Source organism: Schistocerca piceifrons, chromosome 8 (assembly GCF_021461385.2).
Source record: "Schistocerca piceifrons isolate TAMUIC-IGC-003096 chromosome 8, iqSchPice1.1, whole genome shotgun sequence".
Classification (NCBI taxonomy): Eukaryota; Metazoa; Arthropoda; class Insecta; order Orthoptera; family Acrididae; genus Schistocerca; species Schistocerca piceifrons.
The window spans coordinates 378,288,882-378,301,163 of NC_060145.1; the positions used below are offsets into that span (position 1 = coordinate 378,288,882).

Genomic DNA, 12,282 nt, shown 5'->3' on the forward strand with positions numbered 1-12,282 from the left:
GCCTCGGGCATGGATGTGTGTGATGTCCTTAGGTTAGTTAGGTTTAAGTAGTTCTAAGTTCTTGGGGACTGATGACCTCAGAAGTTAAGTCCCATAGTGTTCAGAGCCATTTGTGTGTGTGTGTGTGTGTGTGTGTATTTATGTGTGTGTTTGTGCACACGCACGCGTGTGCATATGACCAGGAGCTTCTCCTCCACCACTGGACTGATTTCAACCAAACATAGTACACATACTCCTTGCTATTGAAAATGAGCACCTTGGAGGTTAGAACCCCATAGCATACATAGGGGTAGAAATACGGGCAAATGTGTTTCCTACTGCTGACATGTAGTCTGCCACCATTACAAGCATATTATGTGGGTACTTTTGGCATTCCTTTCAGTGGCTATATGTGTAACTTGACATGGCAGAAAAGAGACAGGGAGGAGAGATGGAAAATGGGACAGAGAAAAGTGGGAGAGGAGATGGACAGAGAGAGGGAGGGCAGGGCATGTACAGAGAGAGGGGGAGTATGGAATGAAAAGAGAGAGAGTGGGGCAGAAAAAACGGATAGGGAGAGAGGTGAGAAGATGTACAGAGAGTGTGTGGAGGAGGGGATGGACATAGAGAGGAGGAGGAGGAGGAGAAGGAGGAGTGGATGATCACAATGCGAGGAGGAGAATGAGATCGACAGGGAGACTGGGGAGGAAGAGATGGACAGAGAGAGAAGGGCAGAGAAGATGTCTAGTGAGAGGGGAGAGAGAGATGGTGGAGAGAGGGCGAGGAGATGGACAGAGAGATGGGGGAGGTGGAGGAGATGCAAGAGACTGGTATAATGTGCCAAGTGGTAGTGGGCAGGTGGAAAAGGAAGAGGGGGTGGGTCTACATGGACAGAGAGAGGAGGATAAGAATATGGACAGAGGGAGGAAGAGGAAGATATTATCAGAGTGAGGGGTGGAGGATATGGTCTAAAGAGATGGGGTATGAGATAAAGAGACAGAGTGTCAGGGAGGAGGTGATCGACAAATAGAGGTGGAGGATGTGTTGGACAGAGAGATGGGAGGCGGGGAGCAGAAAGAGAGTTGGACACAGAGGGTGAACGAGGAGACTTTTCAGTATATGTGTCAAATGCGTATGTGGGTGAAGCTGTGGGGAAAAGTTTACCACATAAATAAAATATTGGTAGAAATAAAAAAGCTGAGTTTAATTTGTTAATGTGTGGGACTTTCGCAATCTGTAACAATTTCTGCATGAATGATATCAATGCAGATGGCACTGCAGAGGAGTGATCTGATAAAGAGGATGTGATTAGTAATGAAAAGGATCATTTAATGAGATTTAGGTGTCATGAGGTGGTTAGGATTGTATCATGAAGAGAAGGGGTAGACTGGAGCCTTGATTTGGAATAGAAGAGCCAGAGTAAGTCATAATTGCTAGGTTAGATCAATCTCAACAATTATTTCATGGTACTGAGCGAGGGGTGAGGAAGTCTGAAATTACTATGGGTAAGGGTGTGTGGAGATGCAAACAGGCATGTGGAAACTCCAGAATAATGGAAGGTCAGAATTTCTCATGATAACAAGTACAAAGAGGTGTTGATAGCTGACTTTGTATGAGACATAGGGCAGACAAAGGCATTGCTGGTGTGGAGACTTTAGCAGTTAGTATAAGATGTGGATGGGGGTGGACTAACATATAAGGGCAGCAAGACAGAGTGCATCAAGTTCAATGATTTGAAAGTACTGGCAAATTCACAGATCTTTGTCATATTTTCATAGGTGGGTATTGCTTAAAATCCAGCCACGCTGATGTTGGGATCTGGTTGGAGTCCATGTAGTGAGAATACAGCAGACCACTGCACGAAGCACCGAAAGCCCACTAGTAGTTGGTTCACGGAAATATTGTGATCTGAATGAAACCGTCAAGCCGACTGTAAACCAAAAAATATGCCACCGACAGGATTCAGTGTCGACTGTAGACTGACAGTGCTGTCGGCACAGGTGCGGCACCAGCTGGAGGCCGAGATGAACCGTGCCGCCCTGGAGGGGGAGGAGCTGCAGCAGCGCCTGGACGCTGCACGCCAGCTGGTGGCACAGAGGGAGGCACAGCTGCAGCAGCTGCAGGAGAGAGCCATGTCCAGGCTGCGTGCACCGCCCGGACGCAGGCAGGTAGGCTCAGCAGTCCACGAGACCAAAGGTCAGGGCATCGACTCTCGCTACATTACGGCCAACATGATAAGGCGTTCCAATAATTTACACTACTGGCCATTAAAATTGCTACACCACGAAGATGACGTGCTACAGACGCGAAATTTAACCGACAGGAAGAAGATGCTGTGATATGCGAATGATTAGCTTTTCAGAGCATTCACACAAGGTTGGCGTCGGTGGCGACACCTACAACGTGCTGACTTGAGGAAAGTCTCCAACCAGTTTCTCATACACAAACAGCTGTTGAACGGCGTTGCCTGGTGAAACGTCGTTGTTTTGATGCCTCGTGTAAGGAGGAGAAATGCGTACCATCACGTTTCCAACTTTGATAAAAGTCGTATTGTAGCCTATCGCTATTGCGGTTTATCATATCGTATCGCGACATTGCTGCTCGCGTTGGTCGAGATCCAATGACTGTTAGCAGGATATGGAATCGAAGGGTTCAGGATGGTAATATAACGCCGTGCGGGATCCCAATGACCTCGTATCACTAGCAGTCAAGATGACAGGCATCTTATCTGCATGGCTGTAACGGATAGTGCAGCCACGTCTCGATCCCTGAGTCAACAGATAGGGACGTTTGCAAGACAACAACCATCTGCACGAACAGTTCGACGACGTTTGCAGCATCATGGACTATCAGCTCGGAGACCATGGCTGCCAGACTGGCGTATCACCCGGCATGATGGTATGGGGTGCTATTGGTTACACGTCTCGGTCATCTCTTGTTCGCATTGATGGCACTTTGAACAGTTGACGTTACATTGCAGGTGTGTTACGACTCGTGGCTCTACCCTTCATTTGATCCCTGCAAAATTCTACATTTCAGCAGGATAATGTACGACCGCATGCTGCAGGTCCTGTATGGGCCTTTCTGGATACAGGAAATGTTCGACTGCTGCCCTGGCCGGCACATTCTCCAGATCTCTCACCAACTGAAAACGTCTGGTCAATGGTGGCCGAGCAACTGGCTCGTCCCAATACTCCAGTCACTACTCTTGATGAACTGCGGTATCGTGTTGAAGCTGCATGGGCAGCTGTACCTGTACACGCCATCCAAGCTCTGTTTCACTCAATCCCCAGGCATATCAAGGCCGTTATTACGTCCAGAGGTGGTTGTTCTGGGTACTGATTTCTCAGGATCTATGCACCCAAATTGCTTGAAAATGTAATGAGATGTCAGTTCTAGTATATTATATTTGTCAAATGAATACCCGTTTATTATCTGCATTTCTTCTTTGTGTAGCAATTTTAATGGCCAGTTGTTATTAATCAGTTTCTTGAACTCCCTGAGTAATCTTCAGCGTTCTTCTGTAGCACCACACTTCACAAGCTTCCATTTGCTTGTTGTTTATTATGATTATCATCCACATTTCACTTCCTTAGAAGGTCGCACTCTACACAAGTGCCTTAAGAAAAAGTGTTCTAACACTTTTATTTATATCTGATGTTAAAACCGTTCTCTCTTTCAGAAACGGTTTTCCTGCTATCGCCAATCTGCAGTTTATACCCTTTTCTTCTCCTGCCATCATCAGTTATTCTGATGCGCATGTACAAAGACTCCTCTACTATTTTAACGTATCATTTCCTAATATAATTCTCTCAAGGTAAACTGACTTCATACGACCACACTCGAACACGTCTGTCTTACTTTTGTTTTGTTCAACTTGTAACATTTGTCAAGTCGTTCTATTGCTCTATGAAGTCTTTTTTCATCTCTGGTGAAGTTACAATTCAACAGGAAATACACTCCTGGAAATTGAAATAAGAACACCGTGAATTCATTGTCCCAGGAAGGGGAAACTTTATTGACACATTCCTGGGGTGAGATACATCACATGATCACACTGACAGAACCACAGGCACATAGACACAGGCAACAGAGCATGCACAATGTCGGCACTAGTACAGTGTATATCCACCTTTCGCAGCAATGCAGGCTGCTATTCTCCCATGGAGACGATCGTAGAGATGCTGGATGTAGTCCTGTGGAACGGCTTGCCATGCCATTTCCACCTGGCGCCTCAGTTGGACCAGCGTTCGTGCTGGACGTGCAGACCGCGTGAGACGACGCTTCATCCAGTCCCAAACATGCTCAATGGGGGACAGATCCGGAGATCTTGCTGGCCAGGGTAGTTGACTTACACCTTCTAGAGCACGTTGGGTGGCACGGGATACATGCGGACGTGCATTGTCCTGTTGGAACAGCAAGTTCCCTTGCCGGTCTAGGAATGGTAGAACGATGGGTTCGATGACGGTTTGGATGTACCGTGCACTATTCAGTGTCCCCTCGACGATCACCAGTGGTGTACGGCCAGTGTAGGAGATCGCTCCCCACACCATGATGCCGGGTGTTGGCCCTGTGTGCCTCGGTTGTATGCAGTCCTGATTGTGGCGCTCACCTGCACGGCGCCAAACACGCATACGACCATCATTGGCACCAAGGCACAAGCGACTCTCATCGCTGAAGACGACACGTCTCCATTCGTCCCTCCATTCACGCCTGTCGCGACACCACTGGAGGCGGGCTGCACGATGTTGGGGCGTGAGCGGAAGACGGCCTAACGGTGTGCGGGACCGTAGCCCAGCTTCATGGAGACGGTTGCGAATGGTCCTCGCCGATACCCCAGGAGCAACAGTGTCCCTAATTTGCTGGGAAGTGGCGGTGCGGTCCCCTACGGCACTGCGTAGGATCCTACGGTCTTGGCGTGCATGCGTGCGTCGCTGCGGTCCGGTCCCAGGTCGACGGGCACGTGCACCTTCCGCCGACCACTGGCGACAACATCGATGTACTGTGGAGACCTCACGCCCCACGTGTTGAGCAATTCGGCAGTACGTCAACCCGGCCTCCCGCATGCCCACTGTACGCCCTCGCTCAAAGTCCGTCAACTGCACATACGGTTCACGTCCACGCTGTCGCGGCATGCTACCAGTGTTAAAGACTGCGATGGAGCTCCGTATGCCACGGCAAACTGGCTGGCACTGACGGCGGCGGTGCACAAATGCTGCGCAGCTAGCGCCATTCGACGGCCAACACCGCGGTTCCTGGTGTGTCCGCTGTGCCGTGGGTGTGATCATTGCTTGTACAGCCCTCTCGCAGTGTCCGGAGCAAGTATGGTGGGTCTGACACACCGGTGTCAATGTGTTCTTTTTTCCATTTCCAGGAGTGTATTTAATTTTTAAATATTCATCAGGTGTCGCTATGGCCTACATGTATTCGTCGATATATAATTGTACAAAGTGCAATGAAAACAAGAAGGGCGAAATCAACAAAACACCGTATCGGTCATTTAATAACATTACCTAGTTAATGAAATGTATTAAAAACTGAGAAGGGCGAAATCAACACATGAGTAATACGCTTACTGTAAGAACTTAAAAGTCTACGGTCGGCTTACCAGATATAGAAGTTATTACAGTGGTAAAATGCAATAAATTAAAACCAAGGCTAAAGTTAAATTTAGATTGTTAAAAGAAAATAAAGAATTGTTTAAGTGATGACATGTAATTCCGGGACGCTCTTGTGGCGATGTAAGACAAAAATTTAATGAAGTACATAAGGACAAACATACGGAGCTATAGAATAATATAAAAACGATAAAATAAGTAGGGGAAGAAGCCCAGGGGTTAAAACAACAGACCGTAGTAAGCAATCAAGGCACTGTTTTGGCATCGCCGCCAGAGTGCCACATAGACGAGAAGTCCCTGCGACACGCCGTTTCAAGAAAGGAACGACAAAACACCTATCAGTCACTTAATAAGATTACCTAGTTAATGAATTGTATTAAAAACTGAGAAGGGCGAAATCAACACATGAGTAATACGCTTACTGTAAGAACTTAAAAGCAAACACACTACTGGCCATTAAAATTGTTACACCAGGAAATGTGACGTGCTACAGACGCGAAATTTAACCGACAGGAAGAAGATGCTGTGATATGCAAATGATTTGCTTTTCAGAGCATTCACACAAGGGTGGCGCCAGTGGCGGCACCTACAACGTGCTGACATTAGGAAAGTTTCCAACCGATTTCTCATACACAAACAGCAGTTGACCGGCGTTGCCTGGTGGAACGTTGTTGTGATGCCTCGTGTAAGGAGGAGAAATGCGTACCATCACGTTTCCGACTTTGATAAATTTCGGATTGTAGCCTATCGCGATTGCGGTTTATCGTATCGCGACATTGCTGCTCGCGTTGGTCAAGATCCAATGATTGTTGGCAGAATATGGAATCGGTGGGTTCAGGAGGGTAATACGGAACGCCATGCTGGATCCCAACGGTCTCGTATCACTAGCAGTCGATATGACAGGCATCTTATCCGCATGGCTCTAACGGATCGTGCAGCCACGTCTCGATCCCAGAGTCAACACATGGGGACGTTTGCAAGATAACAAACATCTGCACGAACACTTCGACGACGTTTGCAGCAGCATGGACTATCAGCTCGGAGACCATGGCTGTGGTTACCGTTGACGCTGCATCACAGACAGGAGCGCCTGCGAAGGTGTACTCAACGACGAACCTGCGTGCACGAATGGCAAAACGTCATTTTTCCGGATGAATCCTGGTTCTGTTTACAGCATCATGATGGTCACATCCGTGTTTGGCGACATCGCAATGAACGCACATTGAACGCGTGTATTCGTCATCGCCATAATGGCGTATCACCCGGCGTGATGGTATGGGGTGTCATTGGTTACACGTCTCTGTCACCTCCTGTTCGCATTGACGGCACTGGGAACAGTGGACGTTACATTTCAGATGTGTTACAACCCGTGGCTCTGCCCTTCATTCGATCCCTGCGAAACCCTACATTTCAGCAGGATAATGCACGACCGCATGTTGCAGGTCCTGTACGAGCCTTTCTGGATACGGAAAATGTTCGACTGCTGCCCTGGCCAGCACATTCTCCAGATCTCTCACCAATTGAAAACCTCTGGCCAATGGTGGCCCAGCAACTGGCTCGTCACAATACGCCAGTCACTACTCTTGAAGAACTGTGGTATCGTGTTGAAGCTGCGTTGGCAGCTGTACCTGTACACACCATCCAAGCTCTGTTTGACTCAATGCCCAGGTGTATCAAGGCCGTTATTGCGGCCAGAGGTGGTTGTTCTGGATACTAATTTCTCAGGATCTATGCACCCAAATTGCGTGAAAATGTAATCACATGTCAGTTCTAGTATAAAATATTTGTCCAATAAATACCCGTTTATCATCTGCATTTCTTCTTGGTGTAGCAATTTTAATGGCCAGTAGTGTATATCTGGTCTTTGTCTCTACCTAGTATAGAGTGGATTACAGATTAGCTTTTATTTTCTTACATTGAACGTACACCTACCGATTGCGACTGACAGGGCTGTGACCATTCTCGACGCGTCATTTGGCAGGAGGCGGAGCGGATGCTGAAGCGCGTGTGGCCACAGCTGCAGCGGCTGTGCAAGGAGCGCCTGTTGCACTCGCGCGCCAAGCACGAAGTGGAAAGTGCCAGACAGCAGGTGGCCGAGCTGGACGTGTTCGGGCCGCAACGCACTCTAGCGGCCTACGAAGAGATGGAGGCCAATGCCGCTAAGCTAGCGGAGCGCGAACAGGAGCGCGCGGAACAGCTGTACACTCTGGGCAGCGTCGCAGAGCGGGACCTGCAGCAGGCGGCTCACCTGGAAGACACGCTCCTGGGCACTCGCCAGGCCATATTCGAAGCGCGTCGCAGGGACGTGCAGGCCTCCGTGGTCCTGAGAATGGTGCGTAGCACACAGCTATAGCAAATACAGAGGTGTCAAAAAAAGTGTATCGACTGTTTAAAAGTCCATAACTTGCAAACTAATTGACGGAGTTGTCTCATTTTTGGTGAAAGTGTAGCTCAAAGTCCAACTTAAAGATATCACTGTAGGTGTTCGAAATGGTCGCCATTAACATCTGATAGGTGGCGTGCCTTTAGATGCACACAGTGACTTGTCCCCTCTCATATTTATATCTTACTCTAATTCGATTTGGGGAAGTATGGCCGAGTATTGTCATCACAAGGCTAGTATTGAGAACTCAGATGATATGAATATTTTCCTCTCTAATTGGATATGGTGAAAAGTTGCAATTGCTTCACACGTGGACTTCCCATGCAGCATCTCTCATCACCCAGGTGGTCTGCTGACAGGCGGGCTCTGCTGGTCTTGAAATGGTTATGCTGACAGGTGTGAGGGAGTCGAGTGGATGCTTTCCAGACGCCGACATTGTCATAAGAGTGGGGGCGACATGCCCACAGGGGTCTGAAGGAGCGGCTGGAGCTAGAGATTCCGTTACTTAGTAAAGACACTTTCTGACGGGCTACCAGCAAGGCATGGTAATGACTTGTGTTGCCAGGCAGTCTTGGCGGGCAAATTCCCGCGTTTTCTGCAAAATCACAACTGTGATTGACTTGCTCAGGGGATAGGTCCATGACGTAGCAAAATTGGCGTAGAAATCGCAGCCAAGTATCTCCATTGGTGGAACAGTAGTGCTTCGGCAATAGAGTGGAATTTTCCACCGGTTTTCGAGTCACTGATTGGCACGTTTTAACCACGGCCACTGTTGTGGGGGCGGGAATGTTCTGTGTTCGGCTTGTACGGGTGCTCTTGGTAGTGTCGAGTCTCTCCTTTCCGTTGGAGTAGGTTACAAGAATGAGCTGTCGCTGCTCTGGACAGCCTGACTTCCGTTGACTGTCTAATATACTTTCATATAATTGTAACTGTTTGACGAAGTTACTGAAATTTCGACTTCAACGTAACTTTCCGAGTACAGTTGGCAATTGAGCGTTCTGCGTACAAGCGGCCTATGTTGTCTGTCTTGAGCAGTTTTGGCTATAGTTGACTGTATCGGAATTACTGTGTGACTTCGCTTGTTACAAATCAATCACTGTACCGCCAGTGATTGTGGAGCGAGCCTTCTTCGTTTCCCTCAGAGGTGCATTTGTGTTGCTAGGAAGTCTTTAGTCTGGAACAACCAGACCAGGATAATTTGTTTTGGGCTATACTCGCGACATTATCATCACCACGATGGGACGTCGAAGCAATCAGCCATCGCCTCTGGTATGTCAGATTGTGTCCTTGCAGTTAAGAACACAGCTTGGTAATGTATGTCCGCAGCACCTGCAGATTGCGGAATTTTGCTATGTGACAATCAGAGCTCAGCAGAGCGCGCCTGTTCCCATCTTTTCTAACGTGGTTCTGTCTTTGGTGTTCATTGTCTGAGTTCTCACTACTGTAGCAGTAATTAATGTTGGGTTGGCTGGGTGTTTCTCTTAAGATTTGAGTTGCAAGGAATTGGCTTCACATCCCACTTAGTCATAAGTGTCACAATCTAGTTTATGGACAACTTCACCTTCACAGCATTTATTTGAGTATCCAATTTGATGTATTGTAAATGTTTCATGTGTTTTGTTTATTATTTTGAGGTTAGTCACAATAAATCAAATTGTTATTTTGGACAGAACTTTGATTCTGTTGATCGGTAGTGCAACCCTTTCATTTTTCACTACGTTAATGAAACTTTCCTTTATCAAATTAATTTCTATGAAATTAAATTACTGCAGGCGTCAAACTCTTTTCTACTCCCTTTGCAGGGTCGATTACAGTCAGTTCGCGTTTCTTCTTAATCCATGTGCAACAGCAAAAGTCGGAATTATAAAAGAGGGGGTTTAGAGCATCATTTCCAATGAAGATTCTAGAAGAATTTAGTGTTAAATACACTGCTAGCCCAGGCACCTCGCACATCCACACACAAACGATGCCGCCGAACTGCAGCATTAACTACTGACTGCAACGTGTTCAGTTGGATATTTGCACATGAATGTACGACGGATTCTCGAAGTTCATCTAATGTGCGTGGCTTTTATCGATAAACGACGTCCTTTAGTGTTCCCCACAGGTAAAGGTCCAGAGGAGTTAGGTCTGGGGAACGTGGTGGATACTCCACAGCACCTCTATGCCCTGTCCACCTTCCTGGTAGATTTTCGTCGAGATACTCCCTAACACAATTTTGGTAGTGGGCTGGGGCACCATCTTGTTGAAAGTAAACTCTTCCGTCTCCATACAAGTCTCGCATGGCAGGTAAAATGGATGTCTGGAGCTTCTGAAGGTACACCTCACCAGTAACTGCGCCGTCAAAGAAGAATGGCCCAATCAAATCCCGGTAAGACAACCCACACCACACATGTACTCCTGGCAAATTCACGACTTCATGGACGTTCGGATTTTCGACGGCCCAGTAGATGCAATTGTGGCGATTTACTGTACCATTGAGTTTGAATTGTGCCGCATCAGACCACACATCAAAACTGACTTCCTTTCATCGAATGTAAGACTTGCGCCAGCCATGTTTACTCGCGTAACTAGGTGCAACTGAGTACAGAAGACTGACTATCTGGCGACTGTCATCTGACAAAACAAAACAACGCAATACAACGCTTGTGTGGCTATTGCCGGAACTACAAACTATTACACTACCGAAGATGAGACAAATCCGACAATTAGTTTGCCAGTTGTGGACTTTTAAACAGTGGATACATTTTTTTGGACCCCTCTGTATGTTTACCAAATATTTGACCATGTACGGTGTTGTTTGACGTGTTTGTCAAACAGAGCGTGTTTGACTGAAATTTTGATTGACAGAAAATTTGACATGATGGCGGATATTGTTTGTGTTAATGTTTCTCCGCAAATGATTGGTGCTAAATACTTTTATTACAATTTATCTCACTGTATCGTGAGTTTCCACAACTATGGTAACTACGATCAAGGATAAAAAAATACAGTGCAATTAGCAAACTTTGAATTCTTTTGTGTTTGGTAATGAACTACAGTTTCAAATATTGAAATATATTTCTGAAGCTCAATTTAACTGCAGTAGTTACAGATGAACTATTTAAAGAAACATATGAAAATTTGTGCTGGACCCGGACTCAGGTCCGGATTTCTGCTCTTCACGAACAGCCGCTTGTCACTTTTTTGCTATTGTCCGAAAAAGAGGGGCCAGGTGCAAAGTGGACAATGGATGCACCATGTCCCGCTACCGATCTCAGATTAAGAAGAGTGGAGGGCATTGGATCCAAGAGGGGAAAAATGCATCAAGTAAAAGGTGGAAAGATTATTTTCGTACCAGTACCAACTTGTTGCAAAAGTTAGTGCTACAGCATGCCTCATAAAGCCGAGGGGAAGGCAAATGAAACCGAGTCCTTGGCGGCTGCCAAACAGGAAGAAAATCAAAAGAGGTCGTCTTGTTATGATGTGAGGACGCTCCATGGGGCTACTTTCTGGAGATTAACGATTCATGTCTTCTCTTTTGCAATGTGGTCGTCGTTAGTACTTTGTTCCTAACACGAAGAGTTCATGGTTCAACTTCTATTCTCGTAGATAATCCAGCTGCGAGGTAGGTTATGGGACGTCCTCCAGAGAAATTCTGAGAAATATTGCTGGCGCTGGCATTGTGTACAGTCGCACAGTGTCGATCATTTAAATAATGCCAAAAATAAAGGACTGTCTTCTCACCATCATCGAATATATACTCTACGGCGTGGCCTCATATCTATGTTACAGAGTTCGTTTATGCTCTCAAAAAGTACCCCACATCCAATTATCTGGTTTGAAGTGATGCGTGTGAGGAAAGCTAAAATATGGCATACTAAATGCCAAACATCCTTCGCCGATCTGCAGAGAAGGTGATGGTCATCCGTATCCATCATTCCACAGTCGATACTTTACAGAGAGCCTGCGAAGATAATTGGATGTAAGCAAGACTGGATACCTCCTTTCTGTTACCTGTTATGTATCAAGTGGACTTCAGCGCATGAGTGGAGGCGCTCAGTACCCATGGCACAATACCCCACCCTATATAGGAGTAAATCCTTTTAGTCACATTCGATGTCATGCCCAGTTGCAGATTAGTGTGTAAAGTTCTCGGCAGTGTCAAGTGTGTGGACAATAGTGAGACGTTGATGTAAGTTATTTCAAGGAAGAATTGGCCAATGTAGAAGAAAGGCACTGGAATGTCTGACGACAGCACTGGGGCAGAGGGAGCAATCGGCACAAAGGCCTCCAGCAGTAGCCTTCTAAGGCAAGTCAGAC

General features: G+C 46.8%; 1 protein-coding gene across 1 annotated transcript in view; it reads left to right on the forward strand.

Annotated features, from left to right (window-relative positions):
- Positions 1-1,925: 1,925 nt before the first annotated feature.
- The window catches only part of LOC124712361 (meiosis-specific nuclear structural protein 1-like), a 59,316-nt gene continuing 48,959 nt past the window's right edge, over positions 1,926-12,282 (forward strand). Inside the window, exons 1-2 of the mRNA XM_047242655.1 lie at positions 1,926-2,147; positions 7,579-7,929. Coding sequence (XP_047098611.1) covers positions 1,926-2,147; positions 7,579-7,929 — 573 coding nt within the window. The remainder of the gene's footprint in view (positions 2,148-7,578; positions 7,930-12,282) is intronic.